General features: G+C 38.2%; 1 protein-coding gene across 6 annotated transcripts in view; it reads left to right on the top strand.

The window, feature by feature from the left end:
• The window catches only part of CFAP95 (cilia and flagella associated protein 95), a 111,024-nt gene extending 88,322 nt beyond the window's left edge, over positions 1-22,702 (top strand). For 5 of the 6 annotated variants that reach the window (XM_024738962.1, XM_024738963.1, XM_024738964.1 and 2 more), the window contains 2 exons: positions 4,064-4,121; positions 22,364-22,702. In XM_024738962.1, coding sequence (XP_024594730.1) covers positions 4,064-4,121; positions 22,364-22,555 — 250 coding nt within the window. In that variant the 3' untranslated portion in view covers positions 22,556-22,702. The remainder of the gene's footprint in view (positions 1-4,063; positions 4,122-22,363) is intronic. The other variant, XM_024738959.1, reaches the window with a different exon arrangement.
• The last annotated feature ends 1,473 nt before the right edge of the window (positions 22,703-24,175 follow it).

The following is a 24,175-nucleotide window of genomic DNA, read 5'->3' as shown; positions in this document are numbered from 1 at the left end:
CTCAATTCTTTTTTCTTTATTCTGCTCTGCAGTAGTTATTTCTGCTATTTTATCTTCCAGGTCACTTACCCGTTCTTCTGCCTCAGTTATTCTGGTATTGATTCCTTCTAGAGAATTTTTAATTTCATTTATTGTGTTGTTCATCATTGTTTGTTTCCTCTTTAGTTCTTCTAGGTCCTTGTTAAACGTTTCTTTTATTTTCTCCATTCTATTTCCAAGATTTGGGATCATCTTTACTGTCATTACTCTGAATTCTTTTTCAGGTTGACTGCCTATTTCCTCTTCATTTGTTTGGTCTGGTGGGTTTTTACCTTGCTCCTTCATCTGCTGTGTATTTCTCTGTCTTCTCATTTTGCTTAACTTACTGTGTTTGGGGTCTCCTTTCTTCAGGCTGTAGGTTCATAGTTCCCATTGTTTTTGATGTCTGCCCCCCGTGGGTAAGGTTGCTTCAGTGGGTTTTGTAGGCCTCCTGGTGGAGGGGACTAGTGCCTGTGTTCTGGTGGTTGAGGCAGAATCTTGTCTTTCTGGTGGGCAGGACCACATCTGGTGTTGTGTTTGGGGGTATCTGTGAACTTATGATTTTAGGCAGCCTCTCTGCTAATGGGTGGTGTTGTGTTCCTGTCTTGCTAGTTGTTTGTCATAGGGTGTCCAGCACTGTAGCTTACTGGTCATTGAATGGAGCTGGGTCTTAGCGTTGAGATGGAGAGCTCTGAGAGAACTTTCGCTGTTTGATATTATGCGGGGCCGGGAGGTCTCTGGTGGACCAATGTCCTGAACTCGGCTCTCACACCTCAGAGGCTCAGGCCTGACACTCGGCTGGAGCACCAAGACCCCATCAGCCACATGGCTCAGAAGAAAAGGGAGGGAAAAAAAAGAAAGAATAAAATAAAATAAAATAAAATAAAGTTATTAAATTAAAAAATAAAAGAAAGTATTAAAACTTAAAAAAATTAAAAAGTAATAAAGAAAAAGAAAGAGAGAGCAACCAAACCAAAAAACAAATCCACCAATAATAACAAGCGTTAAAAACTATACTAAAAAAAAAAAAAAAAAACCCAGACAGACAGAACTCTAGGACAAATAGTAAAAGCAAAGCTCTACAGACAAAATCACACAAAGAAGCATACACATACACACTCACAAAAGGAGAAAAGGGAAAAATATATAAAAAAAAGGAAGAAAGCAACAGAATCAATAAACAAATCTACCAATGATAGGAAGCTCTAAACTAAGGTAAACATAAAACCAGAAACAACTTAGATGCAGAAAGCAAACCCCAAGTCTACAGTTGCTCCCAAAGTCCACCACCTCAATTTTGGGATGATTTGTTGTCTATTCAGCTATTCCAGAGGTGCAGGGAACATCAGTCTGATTGTGGAGATTTAATCCGCTGTTCCTGAGGCTGCTGGGAGAAATTTCCCTTTCTCTTTGTTCGCATAGCCCCCCGGGGTTCAGCTTTGGATTTGGCCTCGCCTCTGCGTGTAGGTCACCTGAGGGCGTCTGTTCTTCACTCAGACAGGACGGGGTTAAAGAAGCAGCTGATTCGGGGACTCTGGCTCACTCAGGCCAGGGGGAGGGAGGGGTACGGAATGTGGGGCGAGCCTGCGGTGGCAGAGGCCAGCGTGACATTGCACCAGCCTGAGGTTCACCGTGTATTCTCCCAGGGAAGTTGCCCCTGCCTGGATCATCGGACCCTGGCAGTGGCAGGCTGCACAGGCTTCCGGGAGGGGAGGTGTGGATTGTGACCTGTGCTCGCACACAGGCTTCTTAGTGGCAACAGCAGCCTTAGCGTCTCATGCCCATCTCTGAGGTCCGCGCTGATAGCCGCGGCTTGTGCTTGTCTCTGGAGCTCGTTTAGGCGGTGCTCTGAATCCCCTCTCCTCACACACCCCGAAACAATGGTCTCTTGCCTCTTAGGCAGTTCCAGATTTTCTCCCGGACTCCCTCCCGGCTAGCTGTGACGCACTAGCCCCCTTCAGGCTGTGTTCATGCCGACAACCCCAGTCCTGTCCCTGGGGTCTGACCTCCGAAGCCCGAGCCTCAGCTCCCAGCACCCGCCCGCCCCAGCGGGTGAGCAGACAATCCTCTTGGGCTGGTGAGTGCTGGTCGGCACCGATCCTCTGTGCGGGAGTCTCTCCGCTTTGCCCTCTGCGTCCTTATTGCTGCGCTCTCCTCCATGGCTCTGAAGCTTCCCTCCCACCACCCCCGTCTCTGCCAGTGAAGGGGCTTCCTTGTGTGTTGAAGCTTTTCCTCCTTCACAGCTCCCTCTCAGAGGTGCAGGTCCCGTCCCTATTCTTTGTCTCTATTTTTTCTTTTTTCTTTTGCCCTACCCAGGTACAAGGGGAGTTTCTTGCCTTTTGGGAAGTCTGAGGTCTTCTGCCAGCGTTCAGTAGGTGCTCTGTAGGAGCTGTTCCACATGTAGATGTATTTTTGATGTATTTGTGGGGAGGAAGGTGATCTCCATGTCTTACTCCTCCACCTTCTTGGAACTCTCCCCCTGTAATAACTGTTAATAAAGTATAATCTATAAAAATACTGAATCACTATGCCTGTACCTGAAACTAATATGATATTATAAATCAACTATACTTGAAAAGCAAAAACCAAAAAAAAAAAAAAGCATAGAGTTGGGCTGTATCATACAACTTGATGTTCAATTTAAGTTCGAGAAAATACTTTCACTGATGGGTTTAGTCACTTTACTTTCATTGTGATTGGCAAGATATTTAACTTTTTATGATTTTAATTTGTTCTTCTGATTTTTATCTTTTATTCTCCTCTTCTGCTTTTTATTAGATTGTTATTTAAAAATAATATCCTATTTGCTGGTTTGAACGTTACATTTCTAATTTTTATTCTTTTAATTGCCAATACTCAGACTTTTAGAATCACCTAGAGTACTTGTTAGAACATAGATTGCTGGGCCCACCCCCAGAGTTTCTAATTCAGATCTGGGTTAGCCTCCAATATTTGCGTTTCTTACAAGTCCCCAGATGATACTAATGCTGCCCTTCTGGGAATCACACCTTGAAAGACCGGCAGCAATTGGTGCTTACCAGCAGGTAAATATTAGCACCTGTACCCAATAACCATTCCTAGTTGACTTCCTAATTATTTTTGAATTCTTTTACTTGTTGAGTTCTCTGCTTTCCCACCAGGCCAGCCATGCGTTAAAATGTTTAAATTTCATTGTACCCGATATTTTTAGGAGTGCAGTTCTCAGAGAAGTTTCTTTGACCATCTAATCCCATAATATTGCCAGGAACAGAAGCAGGACTGTAATTTCTCATAGGAGAATACTTTTTTCCCCCATTCTGAGTGCTGAACAGAGAGAAACTTTCTTGCAAGTTTCTGGTCTGATGGCTGGAGTTTCTTTGGTCTCTTTGATATGAGGTACAGCCTTTACAGTCTCCTGGCTGTAAGTAGCAGTTTAGCTCTGTGCCTTCTGTGAACCCAAGGCCATGTCTCCTGCCCTTGATAGGCAGTTCAAACTCCAGCTTTGAGTCTTGGGACATCAGCTTATGGCCTCCCATTCTAATGAATATCCTCTTCATTACTAGCACTGCGTGGTTTCCCTTGGCTGTGTTTGTAGACTTGGGGGAGGAGGATGTGTTTCATTCATCCGTTCTATGTGTGTCATGGGGTGGAGGTTGGGGAAGCTATGTAATCTCAGTCCAACTGGTTGTCTTCTATTATTTTTCAGTTGTCATCTAGCAGAGAACACGGGGCATAGGGTCAAAAAGGTTTGAGAAGCAGAAAGTGAGTGGAAAAGAGAACCCTTTGTCTGGAATGCACCTGAGCTTAGGGACTTGGAGTTGGTAGCATATCATTAGGACTGGAGAATAGTAGGTGGTGCTGAATTGGAAGTAATTGAAGGAAGGCACCTTGCTGGTGTTAGTTAACACTATAAATGAGGCCTGGGAATTTTAAAAGTTTTAAATTTTTACAAGGGCCAATCTTCCTTGAAATGTTTTTATTGCGTATAAAACACATGCTACTAAAATTTTAAAATATTTTTCTTTTGGAGTCATTCTTTTCTTAAATACTGACTTACCCTTTTTAGGTGTGCATTGACAACATATGCTGAAGAATATGCTCCACCGTATGAATATCAGCCACTTGTGAGTATAAGAGGGCTGAAAAGCCATATTCTAAATATTTATGTACTTAATATGATTCTTTACATGTAGTGTAAATAGTCATGCTTGAGAAGAAAGGACAAATTGCTGAGATTTATGATGTTTTATATTTATTCAGAGATATTAGCTATTTGTGGGAGTTAATGGAATAGTTTGTGGTTATGATTTATTTTGGGAATAAGTTTATAGATTTCAGGGAGAAAATATTGCAGTGTCCAAAATATATTACTTTCTTCCTCATCTTATTTTATTGTCCCCCTCCCTAAATTCAATTTATCTGGCATAAGAACCTACCTTTCTATTCATTTGTATTGTATTAGCATATGAAAATAAGTGGTTTAATTTAGCTCTGGGAAATATGTATGTTGATAAAATATGTCCAGCTTACAACTTCAATAAACTTGTACTTAAAAATTATACAACAATTATACAAAAGCAAAACAAGGCTGCTTCCTATTAGTCTTTTTTAGGAAGTCTTAACTGGTGCAATAGATAAGAGACTTAACTATTGAAAAAGAGGAGAAAAAAATCTTCATTTTCAGATAGTATGATTATCTTCTCAGGAGAACCAAGACGTTAAAATAAGTAACTAGAATGAATAAGACCAGTTAGTAAGCTGATTACTAAATAAATAAATGTATCAAATGTATCAAAGACAATATCTTTCCTTCATATTAGCAATAACTGCTTAGTAGGCTATAAAAGAAAAAACATGCAAACTACTATAACAACACAAATTTTAGATACTTTTATGAAGAAAATTCTAGATCAAATAAAGATTAATAATGAATATGTGGTAGATCGTCTCCAAAGATGGTGGACAGGCCACTTCCCCAGCAAGAGGTAAATGTTCCTCCACCTTTTGAATTTAGATAGATTTGATCAATAGAACATGACAAAAGGAATCCTATGCCAAATCTAGGCTATCTTTAATAAGACTGCTTCCAACTCTTGGAGCCCTGAGCCACCATGTAAGAAATCTAGGCTACTCTGCTGGAGGGAGAGGCCATGAGAAGGAACACTGATGAGCTTGACTTATGAGCGACAAAGCCATCTTGGACATCCACCCTAATAAGCTTGGACTGCAGCTCCAGCTGCCATCTGACTGCAAACCATGAGAGATTCCAAGAAGATAATAATAAATTGTTACTGAAGGCATTAAGGTTTTTTTTTTGTTTTTGTTTTTTTTTTAATAACTATACACCGGGCTTCCCTGGTGGTTCAGTGGTTGGGAGTCCGCCTGCCGATGCATAAAACATTAACCCACATTTTAAATCAAGAAGTCTACAATTCAGTCTTAGTATGTATCAAACAAGCACAAAAAAAAAAAAAAAAAATATATATATATATATATATAAAATAATAAATAAATAAATAAATAAATAAATATAAACCAAAGGTAACTAAGACAGAAATCTCAAATACAAGGGAATAACTACCATTTGAGGGGACTGGAAAACTAAATTATAAGTTAAATTTATAAATTTAATATAATTACATTAAAAATTCCAATGGATTTTGTTTTCTATCAGAACTCTAAGATTCTGAAAATTATTTGAAAGTATAAACAGATGAGAATAATCACAAGTTTTCTGAAACAGTGGCATAACCAATTTAGGGAAGTAAACTGTTCATGATACTACTTTCGTTATGTTTAATCTTATTTATTTCTTCTCATTAAAAAATAGCATTCAAGCCATAAGAAAAGCAAATATGATGGCTTATGGATTAATATGCTTAATACATAAAGAACTCAAACCTATTGGCTGGAAAAATGTTAAAACCCTAGGGAAATGAGCAAAGGTCATATAAAGACAATTCACAAAGTAGGAAATTATTATTATTAACTAGCTGATAAATACAGGGAAAATCCCAATCTACAAATAATAGAATATATGAATTAAAGCAATAAATTTTTATGCTAATAAAATTGGCAATATTTTTTAAAATAATAATACTCAATTGAGTAAAGGTGGGGTGATATGGGTACTTTTTTCTATTGCCAGGAATATTGTAAATTATTTTAATCTTTCTGTAAAGGAATTTGGTGATATGAATTGAGATACTATTTGATCTAATAATTCTCCTAAGGATTTCCCCAAAGAAAAATAATTCATACCAGGGATAAAATTTATATCCAAAGATACTCATCATTGAATTATGTATTACAGCAAAACTTGGAAATTACCTAATGTTTTAGTATTAGGTGTAGTGCTCTAGGGATTCAGAATGAGCCTCCCCAAAATTTGTCACTCCTGCATGAGGTTTTTTTTGAGTTAAAGACATGAGACCCTGTGTGTTCAAGATAACCTACTGTTCCTCCCTTAACTACCTAGAAGAATTTAAACTGGGAATTTTTCCCAGAAAATAAAAAAGTTATTACAGAGATAAATTTGAGCTAAGTAGCCCCATCTGTATGGTAGGGCAAATGTCTAATTGCCAAACATCTGCTTTTCTTATTGTCTTGTGAAACCTCCTTTTCTTGGAAGCTCCAGGCCCCTATCCCATTCCTTAGCTCAGGATGACGTGTATACCTTATTTTACCTTTCTGTCTTTGAACCTCTTATGTATTTAGGGACTCTGACCTTCTCATGTATGTGGGGTTCCTGTATGTATAAAATTAAATTAGACTTTTTCCTGTTAATCTGTCTCATGTCAGTTTAATTCTTAGACCAGTCAGAAGAACCTAGAACTGTAAAGGAAAGTTTTTTTCTTCTCTGACAGTACTAATTAAATAGGTTATAATCACATGAAGAGATATTTTATAGCCTTTAGAAAGTCCATGGATAGTTCTTAATGTCTTGATAAATCTTCTTATTTAAGGTCAAGAAAAACATTAAGATACAAAATTGTATGTGTATTTTATCCAAACTATGTAAAAGTATAGAGGAAAAAAGCCTGAAGAAACTGTCAAAATGCTAGTAAAGTTGACTAGTGAATGGTGAAATTCTAAGTGATTTTCTTCATCTTTATACTTTTCAGCATTTTCTAATGTAGTAAGCATGGTGTTTTATAATCAGAAAACCCACAAGGAAACAAATATATTATTTTAAAATGCAATTCAGGCTCATTTCCTTATATACATGGGATTTGGCTCCATCTCCAAACAAAAGGAAGTTGTAAGACACGTAATTAAAAACTCACAAAATTCAGAGGACTGGTTTCCCCAAGAGCATAAATATAAAGCATGTGCGATGTGTTCTCAGGGTGCATGAATCTTTAGCTATTGTGTTGTATATTTGTGCTTTATTTTTTTCAGCATTATTTCTAGTATTTCTCATGTTGCTTGTTTCCACATTAACAGTACAGCATGCAGCATGCACTGGCAGTTGTTTGGCTTTATTTAGAGTTTTGTTCATTCACTTCTAAGTTCTTTATCAAAGGAATTGATTTTGAGGCATGTTTTTAGCCCTGCTTCTAGCACCCCATTAATGAATGCTTGCATTACATTGTTATAGAATACAAAAAATCTTTTAAATTGTAATGACAGTGAATGGTTAAGTAACAGCAGGAGAGTGACTGAACTCTGACTTAGAAGTTACTGTGTACATAAACAAATGTATGATTCATAAAATACTGACAAAATAAGGAGAATATTTTTTATTTGCTAGAGACTTCACCATGTGGCCTTAGCGTAAACATAGCTCACCATTCACTCAGGCTACCACCTTTGCAATTATGCAATTCCTGAAGAAATCTTAAAATATTTTGATTCGTATTATTTTAAATTTTGTGCATGAATTGAGACTTTATAAATTTTTATATTATGGTCTCTTACATTTGCTTAATTCATAATTGCATAAAGTGGGATAGCATCATAAGAAGTCTTAAGGAGAATGCAAATTATCTCCCCATAGCTCTAGATGTGAATGAATAAATACAGAATATTAGGAAGCTATGAAATCATTTCCAAGGAGAGAAATGAAAGAGAATTGCAAGCTACTTCTTCAGAACTCCACCTCTTAAAGCTGGGTACAGTAAGTCACCAACATACAAACAAGTTCTGTTCCAAGAGCGTGTTCATGGTCCAATTTGTTAAGTCCAACAAAGTTAGCCTAGGTACCCAACTAACATAATTGCCTATATAGTACTGTACTGTAATAGGTTTATAATACTTTTCACACAAATAATACATAAAAAACAAATGCAAAAAATAAAGAAAACATTTAAAATCTTACAGTCCAGTACCTTGAAAAGTGCAGTAGTACAGTACAACAGCCAGCATACAGGGGCTGGCATCGAGTGAACTGGCAAGAAGAGTTACTGACTGGAGGAGGGAGAGGAGGTGGGAGATGGTGGAGGTAGGAGATGGTAGAGCTGGAGGATAGTCAGCAATAGGAGACGGAGGGCAAGCTGCAGTTTCACTCATGCCTGACATTGATGGCACAGGTTCTGGCTCCTTGCTGGATTCAATTCTATCTTCCCTCTTGAAAGACGATCCAGTGATGTCTGGGTAGTAGCTCTTTTTTTCTCATCATAGATGACACGGTAGCACTGGATTGCATTCTGAATGGCTGCTGCAAACTTCATGTACTGTTCTATGTTCGAGTCCTGTACCTCAAAAACTAACAGTGCCTCCTCAAATAAAGAAAATCCCCTTGCCACTTCCTGTGTCGTGAATCTCTTCAGTTCTTCAGTTACTTCTTCCTCTTGTCTCTCTTCGTCCTTTCTCTGGGCCTCCAATTTCATCAGGTAGGTCTTCATTAGTAAGCTCCTCGTGTTGCACAGCAACAGTGCTGGACAGTAAAGCACACAAAAGCACAACCACTTGTAGAGGAGGCACACACGTGACAATGTACAACAGGCACGTGAACTAATTTACATGAATGGACATGCAAACACACGTTCATATCTTTGAAAGTTTGCAACTTGAAGGTTCGTATGTAGGGGACTTACTGAACTTATTATGACTCACCCAATTTCAATGAAAGATACCTTCTCTTAAAAGCTTCCCTATCATTCTCCCAAAGAACCAAAATAAAGGAAAAGTTACAGAGAAGTTACATCAGAAGATTGGTCTAAAGCTGGCTATTTGTAGGGTATGTGAGCCTTTGAGACAAAGGACAAGTGAGCTGAGGGTAATGGTAAGGAAACTAAGGATTAGTAAGGAAAATAATTAGTTCAGGCATAGACTAGCAAACTCAGGAAGTTGAAGGGTCCAGGGAATTAAAAAAAGAACAAGCACAACAGTAGTGAAGGAGTGAGAGAGCTAGAAGAATTAGAAGTAGTGAGCAAAGGGAATGTCCTGGAATTTTTTGATATTTCAGATGTAGAACAATTTTGGGGAATGACAGATCCCAAGATGTGGTCATGGGAATGAGTTTCTATAATGGAATCCAAGCCATTGACTTGAGAAGGTGAAAAAATGGTAAGCCAGAGTGTTGGCTAGATTCTAAATATGGGTGTTGGAAGTCAACCTACAATATATCAGGATAGAAAGGTAGGGCCAAAGATTGATTCAAGTGACCAGTCCCTCAGTGGGAGCATTTTGGAGGTACATGGCTCCTCTCAGCCCTGCAGCTGCCATTTGAGTACATCTGATTGATCATTTTGTGTGAAGTACCATTTTGTTTTCCTAAATATAGCTGCCTATTGAATTATCTTTCCAGACGTATAAGTAGCTTTAAAGCAAAAAGTGTTGCATATCCTAGTTGTTTCAGAGATAAAAAGCTGAGGAAGTTTTTAATAGAATTATGTTTTAAAGTTGGCATGCATTCCAGATTGATTACAAGGGATCCAAGCAGTGTTTCATAGTAGGTAAGAAAAGAGGCTGTATCTGTTTAAAATATTACCAACAGTGGTAGGATTGGCCTATCCTATCACTGGCGTTCTATGCCCTGGTACAGATATAGCATTGTTAAAATATTGATATTTCTGTGCTATTTGGAAATTTACTGTGGCCTTGAGTTTCTTCCATTGAAAGAAAAAAAAAATCAATACATTTTACAACTGCATTGCTATAAAGACAAATATAATCCATGTTGGATTATATTCATTTTTTTTGGATTTAAAGGCTTATTAAAGAGATACCTTTATTTTATTATTATTATTTCTTTTTGTGGTACACGGGCCTCTCACTGCTATGGCCTCTCCCGTTGCGGAGCACAGGCTCCGGACGCGCAGGCTCAGTGGACATGGCTCACAGGCCCAGCCGCTCCATGGCATGTGGGATCTTCCTGGACCGGGACACGAACCCACGTCCCCAGCATCGGCAGGCGGACGCTCAACCACTGCGCTACCAGGGAAGCCCAAGAGATATATTTCTTAGGCTGTACCTCTCGTTGGCATTTTGTAAAGATTACCTATCCTTTTTCCTTTTATACTTTTATACTGTTTTGTCTTCTTGGCTATTTATGACTTTTTGTGACTATATTATGGTATTTTATGGCCATGTTATGTGACCACGTTATTGTTAAGCCTCCTGAAATTATTACCAATATACTAATGAGTATTATTACACAAAACTAAATCATACAGTACTCATTTTGTTCTGAGAAGTACTTTTGGACTTTTGTACCCTATTTTAAGCAAAATTTTCTGTATAATAGCTGCCATTGTTTACTGCCCTAAGATGTTTATGGATATTAAATTACTGACATCATTTCCTGGCTTCAGTATGAGTTTCTATCACTTAATAGAGTTGGTATTTCAAAATGGCATTTGCATTTTTTATTATGGTAAAATATACATAATATAAAATTTACCATTTTAACCCTTTTTTAGTGTACAATTTAGTGGCACCAAGTACATTCACATTATTGTTATATTCATTTTGAAAATTCTGATTTATAAAAAATGAAAACATTTTTGTGGGCCCTTTAAAATACTATGGGCCATAGGCACTGGGCTTTCTGTGCCTCATGGCTGAGTGGGCCCAGCCTGGACCTTCTGGTAGTTTAACACCTGCCTGACCAGGGGTATCCAGAACTTGCCTAATCTGACTGCCTGGTGTGTACTGATTTATAAATACTTTGAGTATCATCCCAGACCAAGTTACACCTTGGCTAGGAGTCAGGTGAGCATCATCAAGAGCCTTTTATTGGGCTTCCCTGGTGGCACAGTGGTTGAGAGTCCGCTTGCCGATGCAGGGGACACGGGTTCCTGCCCCGGTCCGGGAAAATCCCACATGCCGTGGAGCGACTGGGCCCATGAACCATAGCCACTGAGTCTGCGCGTCCGGAGCCTGTGCTTTGCAAAGGGAGAGGCCACAACAGTGAGAGGCCCGCGTACTGAAAAAAAAAAGCCTTTTATTGTTCTTTTAGGCTCAGTCACATGAAAGAAACTCCCCAAAGGCTAGAATTGTCTTTAGTTTCCTGCTTCCTAGGAAGGGATGTCTAACAGTGGCTTTAAAAAGAAGATAAGGGAAAGAGTGATTTGCTGAAAACCACCAACAGCTGGGTCAGAAAGTTAATCTAGAACAGGTTGGTGGTTCTATAGGAAGTATCACCTGTCAACTAAATTAGCTTTCATTCCCACTTCTTTTTAAGGCCCTCTCTTTGTATCTTTGCTCCATTCTGTGTCCCCATGATCTTCCATAATTTCATTCCAGTATAGGCAGTCTTTTTCCTTTTTTCTTGTTCTTTTGTTGTTTTTGTTGTTCTGTTTAAAAAACATAATAGCACGAAAAGTTGTGCGATGTAATTCTGGCCACAGGGAATAATCATGTGTAAGCCTTGTAGTCTAGATTAAAGTGTGGTTTTGCCAAACTTTTATTCAGAAAATTAAGGCTGAACTTTAATTAGGTAATGTTTCAGAGTTAATGATGTGTCTTCATGACTTTTATTTTAGTACTACTTTGCTTTGTACTGCATCTTAATATATCTACTATTTAATTTTCTCTTTTTTGTCCTGTTAAGGTTCTGAATCACTATCTATTAACAAAAGAATCATGGCCATTTGCTGATTATGCTTATTTATCTTATTATGTGCTATTGACTGAGATGAAATTAGAATTTTAGATTCTTCTGCAAAAGAGGTGCTGGTGGGGGAGTGGAATTGGAGAAGAGGGAAGGGGGTCACATGATTGTACATAGTATTTTTTGATTAATGTCAAGGTGTTCCAAAATGCTGCTGCTAGTTAACCAGAGAAACAGCCCTCTATTACTTGGGTTCAGAAGGAGATGATGGCCTTCCACCGCCTAAATTCATGCCTCCACCTAAATTCCTCCACCTAAATTCAATGTGTGTTGCACGTATGTGTGCTGACCTTATATGTATACATACAGGCATGATTTTGTAGTTTATAGGCAAACAATTCTGAATCTGAGTCTCATGGCATTCTGCCAGCACTAAGGGACTGCATTTCCTAGGCCCCAGCTTCAACTTTAGGATCTGCTGGCCGCTGCTCATATAGCTCCACAGGGCTTCCCCAGAGACAGGTAGATACATAGATAAGATAGAGAGATAGATAAGATAGGTAGATAGTCTATCATATCTCTCTATGCTCTCTTTCTCTCTTTCTATCTGTCTCCTATTGGTTCTGATTCTCTGGAGAACTCTCACTGATATAGACAGAAAGATCTTTATGAGTTCTCTGGCTCTCAAATTCTGTGATTTGATTTGATTTGATTCTCATTGACCCTTTCTCATCCTAATAGTTATTTATGACCAAATACTTTTTGAATAAGTACCTTGGCAGATGTTTAATTCAAGTCTACTTGAAAATTAAAAAATAAATATTTTAACTCCTGCTCACCTTATGTATCACCAACAGCTGAGAAATTTGGGGTTTTGATTCTCAGGAAACTCAGATCCCCAAGTATTTTTTAGCATGTGTCCTTTTAGTGGAAAGAACCCTGTTTCCTTTGATAGTGTACCTTAATCTTATGTTGCTTTCTGAAGTTAAGTAACCATGACCTCCTTTTGTTTCTGAGTCAAGTCATAAAAGCTCAGTTCTACTTCAGGGAACTTGGGATTCTGGGAGATTTTATTTTCCTCCTTTTGATTATCTTTAAATTTCTATAGTGAGCATATTTGACTTTTGTAAAGAAGAAAGAAAAAGAATTGAAAAATCAAGAACCCTGGGCCTCAAATTTATATCTAACCACACCACTATAAATATAAAACAGTGGCAAGTGTCCTCATAGAATGTAGACTGAGGAATAAGAAAGGTGATGTTTATTTTTTATATTAAAATGATAGGAACAATCAAAATTTGTGCATAAGAAAGAAAAACGTGTCAATAACTAAGGTTTAATAGTGTATTGCTTAGTTTTTGATGCTGGCCATTACTAAAGTTTGAATGATATTAGTCTTTAAAAGTCAGCTTAGGGACTTCACTGGTGGCACAGTGGTTAAGAATCCGCCTGCCAATGCAGGAGACACGGGTTCGAGCCCTGGCCTGGGCAGATCCCACATGCCACGGAGCAACTAAGCCTGTGCGCTGCAACTACTGAGTCTGTGCTCTAGAGCCTGTGTGCCACGAGTGAGCCTGCACACCACAACTACTGAAGCCCACACGCCGTGCTCTGCAATAAGAGAAGCCACTGCAATGAGAAGCCCGTGCACTGCAGTGAAGACCCAACGCAGCCAAAAATAAATAAATTTATATAAAGAAAAAGAACCAGGGTTCCTCGGAGACCCACTTAACCACGTCTTTGGGTTTTCATTAACATACATGTAAAAATCTGTATTTTTTTTTTAAAAAAAGTCAGCTTATTTTGTGATGTGATTGTTCATGTAGATCTCCATATTTTTCTTCGTGATGACCAGACTCATTAATGATATAGATGTTTATACTTATATTCACAGCATACAATTCCCTGCATTTCCCATAACTATTTTTTCTTTAGTTGAATACCTGTATTTCTTACAAATGCTTCTTCTTTGTAAAATTTTATCAAATAAAAAGAGATAGTAAAGGTTTCTTAAATAGGTAACAATAATATATCCAACTAATTACATGTTCTTTATAGCTGCATTTGCCAATTACTCTTATCTGTAATTCAATCACTGGGAGAAAAAATATCCAATAGGAATGAAATCATTTTAAAAGTAGTGAAGGGATCTGTCTAAGATGCCTATCCATGTGATCCCCAGGGTTAGTAAAGTAATTTTGGCTGTACAGGAATTGTTCTTTTCTTCCCACATCACTTTGCATGTGTGCTTAGAAGACAACCTTACTAGGGGAAGGTGGGTCTTCAGTCAAGTGCACGTAAGTGGGGAAGAATTTTATACATAATATATACTGAAAATAATCAAACAAAACATCACAGCAATCTACTTTAATATCTATTTTCATTCCATCCAATGTGACATTCAAATGAATAAGCTTGTTGCCTCAATACCTTTTTAAGAGTAAATGGAGTACACCAAATGAGGATACTTATAGGCATGCTAGGGAAGAATGACCTTTGCTGTATGAATGCCAGGTGGCTAATAGCTATCCATAATGGTGGACACAAGGTTAGTTTGCAGTAACTGATTTGGCCAGGAAACATAACCCATTATATAGTTTTATGGATGAGCTATCTAGATGAAGGAATTGAGACTGTGCTTTCAAATTATCTTGTAATATTAAATTAGGCAGAGTTACTGATGTTCCAGAAGGCAGGCCTAAAATTGAAAATAACCTTGAAAAATAAAACTATGAAAAATAAAAGGTCCTAAATAAAAAGGTTGAAATCAAATAAGAATAAGTGTAACCACAGAACAACCCCTTGGAAGATTGGGAAAAAATGGGTAAGGACTGGGTATATGGTTGTCTAAGAAACAGTAATGTCATCTTATTCTAAAAAAAGAAAGGTTTGAGAGATATTGATGCTTAGAGGCTATGGGAATGAGGGTGGGAAGGGGATAGGAATCTAAGAATTGGATACCCATCACTTAAAGATACACTGATACATTTTCCTGATATAAGTGGTAAAACTGTGTTCTATTTGTCTTTCACAATGAGGGAAGGTCGACTGGGGACTCAAGAGGACCCTTCTGTAATATCCTAACCTGTCTTTCTGTGATCTGTTAAAAAGAAGAAGGAAGAGAAAGAGAAGAAAAGGAAGAAGAAAGCTTTATTAACCCTAACGCAGATTTTCCCTAGAGTGATTGTCTTGCTGGGTCTTTAGTGGTTCCTGTTTCTACAGGGCCTGTTTGCCCTTAGCATTCTTTTCTCTGACACTTTTTTCCGTCTTCTATCAGGATGTTTCACTCAACTTCCTCAACCCTTCTCTGAATCAGCACACTCAAAGGTGAAAAGAGATTGGCTCTTATTGTTGGTTGTGTTTTGTCAGGTCTTGACCTCTGTGATGCTTCTTTGGAAGTGAGCAGTTGGCTACCACAGCATTCTTTGCCCTCCCTTTCCTCAGAATTCATGACATTGCAACACTCTCTCCATACCTTTTCTTCTCTGTCTTTCATGGCTTCTTTATGAACCCAGTCATGAATGTCCCAAAGATTTGGGTCCTAGAACCCTGCTCCTCTCATTTTACATAATCTCAGAGAATTCATCCACTCCCATGACTCTATAACCATCACTTTTTTGGGGTAACTTATTTTTATATGATTTCAAACTTACAGAAAAGTTACAAGACTAGCAAGAGGAGCTCCCATATAATCTTTACCTGGAGTCAGCGATTGTTTACCATTTGAGAATAGGCTGGAGACTTTGTGCCCCTTTACCTCTGAACAGTTCAATGTGTATTTCTTAATAACAAAGACACATAGCTATGGTAAAGTTTTCAACCTAGGGGAAAATTGATACAGTATAATTATTTAAGCCACAGTCCATATTCAAATATAGTCCATGATCCCAGTAATGTTCTTTATAGCTCTTTCCCCAGCCAATGATCACTGCTGTGCACAGGGCACTGACTTCTCTCCAGGCCATCTGTCCCACCACACTGCCTTTAAAATAAACATTTTGTACTGATGTCATCTCTAATTAAAACTGTCTGAGAAGTGACTCATCATTTCCCTCCTTAAACAAGTCCTCTCCATCTCCATGTCTCTTTTTTTCTTTTTAGTGGTGTTAGAACTCTCTCAGACATCTGGGTTTGAAGTTATGGAACATCTTTGGTTCTTTATCCCCAGTTAGGCTGGTAAGTCCTCTAAATTCTTTCTGTGAAATGTCTCCTCTAGTCCCCTCTTAAGCTGTTGTGCTCTGATGCCCACCCATTCCACACTTCAGACAAATGCTTTCAGTTACCCTCATCTATCTGGAGGACTCAGAAAAAGCTTGCAGTGATTGTCCTATCTTAAGTAAACTTTGTCAGAACTCAGGGTCTGTGTGGCCCCAGAATAGTGGATCAGCCAATAATGTGTGATAATTCACGAATCTCTTTCTATACACAGTTTCTAAATACTTCTTCCCACCCCCACTAAATAGTTGTTGAATAAACATTTAAATAGTATGTTAAGGTGTTGAAACCATAACGACTATCTGCAACTCACATATGCAGAGGAAGTATGTCTAACTGATAACTGGCCCTCTTCCCGAGCCCATAACCAGTGGGAAAACACTACCTCTTCAATACTCTTAAAGCTTAGTCTGATTCCATAATTCAAATAGTTCCTATAGGAGATATTTAACCTTCCTTGAAAAAACTCTCACCTTCTCAGAGATCCTCTCCCATACCCTATGTGTAGAAAAGCAGATCTGAGACTGTTATCTGTTATAAGTCCTACTTACAAGGTTGGCCTTTGGTTGGCATCTAGAGGTAAGAATTCCTGAATAAGAGTAGCTCACTGTGTCTAAACTGTTTGCGCAAACAATGTGGTTTATGTTGAACACCTGTTTTCCTTCTGCAAGTCTGGAATTTTGGTATGTGCTAGGCAGAGGGTGCCTGTGTGACCGGCCCCCAAGAAAAATCTTGGGCTTGGAGTCTCTGATGAGCTTCCCGAGTAGATAGCATTTCACAGCACATGGCAGGGGGAATTAAGTGCATCTTGTGTGACTCACTGAGGGGGGGCTCTTGGTCTCAGAATTTCGTACCTGGTTTTTTCTGGACTTTAGCCCATGTGCCTTTTCCCTTTGCTGAATTTGCTTTGAATCAACTTGCTGTAATCAGTCATAGCCACAAGTACAATTATATATTGAGTTTTATGAGCCCTCCTGGCAAGTCACTGTATCTAGGGGTGGTCTTAGGAATCCCAACACACCCTACTTTTCTCCCTGTGGCAGACTGTTATTTTCCCAAAATGGTTGCAACATGTGCTGGCATCGCACATGCTCTTACAATGTGATTTTGACACTCTTCACATTGAGAGGCAGAGTCCATGTTACCTCCCCTAGAATTTGGGTGAACTGTAACTATGATGGAAGTGATGCTATGCGATTTCCAGAGTAGTTGATTAAAAGTAACGCAACTTCCTCCTGGTTCTCTTTTTGCCATCCTTATCCTCAGAACCCAGTCACCATGCTGTGAGGAACCCCAGGCAGGCACAAGGAGTTGTTGTACAGTTGTTCCATCAACAGTCCTAGCTAAAGTCCCAGCAGATAGCCAGCATCAACTACCAATTGGAACGAGAGACGTTTCCAACCCCAGCACTTAAGTCACTCTCAGCTTTCAGGTCTTCCCAACTGAGGCCTCAGACATTGTGAAGCAATAAGATGGCTTTGCTGTACCTTTCCAAATTCCTGACCCAAAGAATCTGGAAATGGCTACTGTTTTACACTGCTATGTATGGGTTGGCCAGTTATGCAGCAATAGCAACTGTATCTTTCTCTGAGATGGCATCCGGGTATATGGACAGAGGGGTGCAACTTAGCATCCTGATGCCAGAGGGGAAGAGCAGCATTTTCTGTGTGGTAGTCACTGGGATGATATCTCAAGTCCAGCTTGTTGCTCTTTCCCTTGCCAGCATAAGTGGCTATAGTCTGTGGCTGTTGTTAACTGTCAGTCTTTTTCTGTTTCTCACTCTTTTTCTCTGGGCTTTGTTGGAGCCCTCATGGCATGTTTGAGATGGCATGTTTGAGATGACTCAGCGTCATTTCCACTTCCATAGATACTGTGGGCCCCACAGAAGCCTTCTGTGACTCCCATTCAGTACCTAGCTTCAATGCTCAGCTCTGCAGCTAACAGTTGAACTCCCTCTGCAGACTTACAACTACTTCAGGGTCTTGTTTATGCCACAGGATACAAACGTGGTTCAGAACTGATGATTCTCAGAGCCTCCCTCTGCCTGACCACGCTGTTCCGCCAGTTTGGGTTTGGCTGTGCCCCAGGCAAATGAAAGAACAGCCTGAGTGGTGGTCTGTTCTGAGTTCTCATGAGAGATGGGGGGCCAGGAGACCCCTTATACCTTTGTGCCATTGTTTTCATTTATCCAGTGCACTTCCCTCTGTCCACATCAATGAAACTCTGTCTATGTCAATGAGACTGTCTGATTTAAGTCAACAGATGGGAAAATTGGGAAATGCATCGACTGTTTCTGCTGTCCTGCTTTACTTTTCCCTTATTTTCGTCTTCCTACAATGCCCCAGACTTCTTCCCTATCTTCCTACTCTCCATTCCAACTCTTGTTTAAGCCTTCATGGCAAAGGATGTTTTCTCTACATACTTGGAGAAATCTATGATCTGAGTCTTCCAGGTATGGTCATTGATATTCTAAATCTTCAAGACTGAACTGGATTGCAAGGCTGTTGTCTTTCGGAAAAACCCTATTTTGCATTAGAAGGTGATATTACTTTGCATTTTGGTTGCCATTTTTTTTCTAAAACAAATTTTGAACTCCCCTTGGGAAAATGGGTGGTTACACACACCGAAAAGGGAAAACTACTAATAATTTTGAATGATTACGCCCTCCCTGTATACTTGGTTTGAGAGGTACACCAAGTTACTCACTTGTCCAAAACTCCCACCATCTCAATTTAGCCTTGGGTATGAATTGCAGTCAATATAAAGGTCCTCTGAGGTAGGACCTTCTTGGTGAAGCTGCTTTTTTCTATTCTGTTTTGTGCCTTTTGTATTAAACTTTGGAAAACATACTCTGTTCTGCTTCCTTATAACAATTATACCCTCCTGGTTCCTAATAGTTTGTTCTTATTTTTGAAAACCTTCTTTATTCACCTATTCCATGTTTACATCCTTCTAATTCCTGAGTATATGCTTAGGCACAAATTTACTGCTTGCCTTGACTCCTACTTTTTTATATATGCCCAGCTGCTCCCTTGTTTTTGCTCTATTTCCTTGCTCTAACTCTCAGAACCTCGGTGTTTCAATATTGCAGATTATTCAGTATGTATTAGGATGCTTTTAGTAGGTTGTGCAAAAACCAACTCAAACCAGATCAGACAGTAAAAGTAATTTATTGGCACGTATTTATTTGAAAAGTCTGGCTTCAGGAAAGGATTGATATGGCAATGTCATTGATACTTTTTACTGACTCTCAAGCCTGCCTTTTATGGTGTTGGTTTCATGCTATACTGATAGTAGGCAGGCTGCCAACAGCAACCTGGGCTAGATGCTTCCTTACTTATGTCCAATAGTGGAAAAAGAATGTTTTTCCCCCAAACCCTTGAACAAAATCTCAGGCTTTAAGCTGTTTGGACAAACTCAAGTCACATGCCTAACACTGAACCAATCACTGTCTTTGAGAGTGGAGTGAGATTGTCCTTATTGTCTTAGGCCAATTAGATTCTACCCCTAGACTGGGAGGGGGGTTAATCTACTCAAACTGCATGGCTACTACACAATGTGAAACGGGAGAAGTGGATTCATGGTGAGCTGGTGTCATCTCTTAAAGTTTGCATGAGATGAGCATGCTCATGTCTTCCCAACTCAATGTTCACTACTGACTTCACTTGGTAGCTTGAAGTCAACCATGGCAGGAGTATTTATACCACAGAAATTGTCAAATATTACAAATCAGTTGTGTGGGCTTTTTTTTTTGGTGGGGGGAGCTGGTTTACCAATACATCTCTGATAATGGGAGGCACTCAGTTTTATGTGTTAACAGGCAACAAACATTCTCTTAATTAGTTTTCCTAACTTCAGAATTGCACACCCCTACTTACCACTCTTTAAAAATAATGGCTTTACTGAGATTTAATTCACCTGCCATAAAATTCACCCTTTTAAAACATACAATTCAGTGATTTTTGGTGTATCTCCAGTGTCATACCATCATCACCACAGTCAATTTCAGTATATTTTCATCACCCCCAAAAGAAACCCCATACCCACTGTAGTAGTTAGGTTTCTCTACAGAAACAAAACCAAAGCTGAAAACCCCGGAAAGCCAGTGATGTAATTCACTTCGAGTTTGAAGGCTTGAGAACCAGGAGTACCAAGGAGCAGGATAAGATTAATGTCTCAGCTTGAGCAATCAGGCAGGAAGGGGCCAATTCTTACTTTGTCTGCCTTTCTCTTCTATTCAGGCCCTCAACAGATTGGATGATGCCCACCCACACTGGGGAAGGCAAACTACTGAGTCCATCAATTTAAATGCTAATTTCATCTGGAAACACTTTCACAGACACAACCCACAAATAATGTTTAGCCACATATCTTGGTGCCTCGTGATCCAGTCACACCCATTAATAGTCACTCCTCATTCCTTCCCTCCCACTATCCCCTGGCAAAACTACTTTCTGTCTCTGTGGACTTGCCCATTTTGGACATTTCATATAAGGAATCATACAATCTGTCTTTTGGCTTAGTTTCTTTCACCTCGCATAATGTTTTCAAGGTTCATCTATGCTATACAACTATCAGTATTTTATTCCTTTTATTGCCAAATAATATTTCATCGTGTGAATAGACCACATCGTGAATTGTTTATACATCCATCAGTTAATGACATGTGAGTTGTTGAGATCCAGTTCTAATCATAGTTCTGGAATCCGGTCCTTTTCACCTTCAGTCTTTAGTACCTTCTGCGGCTGGAATACTTTTCCTAAAACATCACATTTATTCTTGTCACTCATCATATCAAAATATATTGTCCACTCTGTCTGGGAGATGCTAAAGGAAGGCGCTGACGTCGCCTGTGAAGCTGTCCTCAGTTCCACTGCAACTGGGGTAGAAATCAGCAGATCCTGCCGCCTACTTAGAGGGCAGTTTGGCAAGCGATGCTCTAATCTCATTTAAAGGGCCTCTAGCTGACCAAAAACAAACCCCAAAGAAATAGACCCCCAACAACACAAAGCAAAAGCCCAAAACTATATAGAAAGTGACATGGATATTATGTAGCTTTTGGATTTTATTGTTTATATATTTTATCTCTTAAATATTAAGAATTTCATGAGGGTGCTGGTGGGATAATGTGTCTTATAGGTAGATAGCTTGAAGCCCTGGCTGAATCAGTAGCATTCTTTAGATTCTCTCCTGAGATTTTAAGCAAATGGTCTTATATGTGAAGTGGGAGTAATAATTCTTACTTCAGAGCCTGTTGTGGATTAAAAGTTGTAAATACTCAACTACCGTGTTCAACCCATAATAGGCACTCAGTAAATAAATAGACACTATAATGATTATTATATGGTTAGAATTTTCATTTATTTTCAATAAAGCCAATCTAAGGTTAGAACTATTTTGGTGTTCTTTCACTGTTTTATCATTTTGGTGATTTAATTTCAATATTGTCCTAGTGCTTTAAAATTAGTACCAGTTTGAAGCAGAAATTAGATAATCAGTGCAAGGGCTTTATGTTTCTTGTCTACCATTACCCTTGATATAATCTGAGAGAATCAATATTTCCTTTGGGAAATGGTCAATGATAGTGTCTTGTTTTATTACTATAGAAGCTTTTATGAAGTGCTCTAAGGATAAATACCTTAAATATTATACTGGGTTATACTGATATAAATTTCTCATAGGAATGAATCTTCTAGCTTGGCATTTGCTGGCAAGTATGACTTGATAGCAATTATTAAAAATATAACCCAAGATATTATTCTTTGGAATGATTATAACATATTAGTAAAAAAGATATTGAATGGTAGTTAAATGGTACTTGTTTTTGTCTTTTTGCAGATGGTCATACAATTTAAATGGTTCTTTATGCTGTATATTTATGGTTTAGAAAAATTCACATATATGATAATTTATAATTTTAATTTTATAAATAAAACAGCCATGAACTAGATTCTTCTTTCAGAATTAGAAGTACTTATAAATGCAATAGCCAAATACAAGAGGTGTTAGTAATTTGAGAGATTAAATTAATCAATTTTTGGAAAATTAACCTGTGATCATAATACAACTAACACATTAAAGATCAACTTTTGGAAATCACTCCTTTTTACATATTTTAGTCATTTAATATTATCTTTCTCCCTCCCCCCATAGGGTTATCCTTGTCAAGATGATGATTATTCAGTTGTCCACAGAAAATGCTGTTCTCAGTTCACAGATCTAAATGGTTCCAAAAGATTTGGCATCAACACCTGGCATGACGAGAGTGGGACTTATGCCAATTCATATGTAAAACAAAAACTCTACCCATTAACCAGTGGCCTTGTTGTTCCCTTTTTAAAATAATGTATGGAATCAGATTCTATAACTAATGAAAGGTAATGGATGTAGCAGTTGATGATTTTCTATCCTAATAAATGCAGTGGAAATATTACAATAATAGATTCCTTTAACACAAAATCTTATATTCTAGACCAGTGTGTATATCTTTCTTTTTATAAGCTACTCTGGTATTTTCCAAAGTTTAGTATGTTTTCCACTGAAGGTATATAACCCAATTCTAGATGGTACTTGGAGGAATTTTATTTTATGTTACTTTATTTTATTGACTGGATTTATTTTAAATTTTATTGGGAAAAAATGCAAAAAGCTAACACAATCAAGCTCATGATTGCTTAGGGTGTGTCTGATTTAAAAAAAAGAGATAACTTAAATTCCACTTTTGAGTGAATAAAAATTTAGGTGGTACTCAAATTCTACATGAAACTCAAATGGCTTAAGTTTGAGCAACACGGGCCCTATAATAATGTTGAGTGTGTGTGTGTGTGTGTGTGTGTGTATTGGGGAGGAGTGTGTCTGTTTATACACTTTAACATATCTATGGTGGCTAGCTGCTCTGTGGATTATCATTCAGCATGGTGTTTTTCCTTATACAATATAACACTTTTTATTGTATGAAGTAGCAGCGATGCAGACGGAATCTTAGTGAAACTTTAGGGGTTTAATGGAAAATCCAATCATCTAGTGTTAGATTTAGAATAAATCTTAGCAGTTGTTTTGACTTGCACTCCCGTTTTCCAGATGAGCAGAGACTCATAAAGGTTCAAGTAGCTTGCCCAGGGTTACATAAATAAGTTCTAGTTGATCTTTGAGGTACATTTGAACTTTTGTTTTTTCTGAGGATGGGTTTATTTATTTTGGCCTAGGTTAAATTTACTCTCATTGTTTTTCTTTAAAAAAGAAATTTATGAAAGAGTATTTCATGATAAATGCTAATTTGATTAGCGAAATATGGGGAAAACTATAAGCCTTGTGAGGAGAGAAATGATAATAAATAAAGAAAATATGGATATGCCAAGGAAGCATTCACCAGCAGAGTTTTACTATAATTTATAGCTGCTTTAAAGTGTGTCTGTACATATACACAAATATATATGTATAAATATGTATATCATATATAAATACGTAATGTTAATTCTTTTTTTAAAATTAATTATTTTATTATTTTTTTAACATCTTTATTGGAGTATAATTGCTTTACAATGGTGTGTTAGTTTCTTCTTTATAACAAAGTGAATCACTTATACATATACATATGTCCCCATATCTCTTCCCTCTTGCGTCTCCCTCCTACCTTCCCTATCCCACCCCTCTAGGCAGTCACAAAGCACCGAGCTGATCTCCCTGTGCTATGTGGCTGCTTCCCACTAGCTAGCTATTTTACATTTGGTAGTGTATATATGTACATGCCATCTTTATTGGAGTATAATTGCTTCACAATGGTGCATTAGTTTGTTAATTCTTTATATATTACGTATTCTAGGGGATACCTGCCTAGGATTACCTTTCTTTCCACAGACTACAAATTCAAGTTTAATCAAAATCAAAATCAAGTTTATCTAGGGTGGACAGATGTTTGAAGAGTGCAAATCTGTATGTCAAGCTACTCATCATTTGATTTTTTTT

This window comes from Neophocaena asiaeorientalis, unplaced genomic scaffold, assembly GCF_003031525.2.
Source record: "Neophocaena asiaeorientalis asiaeorientalis breed wild unplaced genomic scaffold, Neophocaena_asiaeorientalis_V1.1 scaffold249, whole genome shotgun sequence".
NCBI classification, from domain to species: Eukaryota; Metazoa; Chordata; class Mammalia; order Artiodactyla; family Phocoenidae; genus Neophocaena; species Neophocaena asiaeorientalis.
This window is presented reverse-complemented; position numbering and strand designations above follow the sequence as displayed.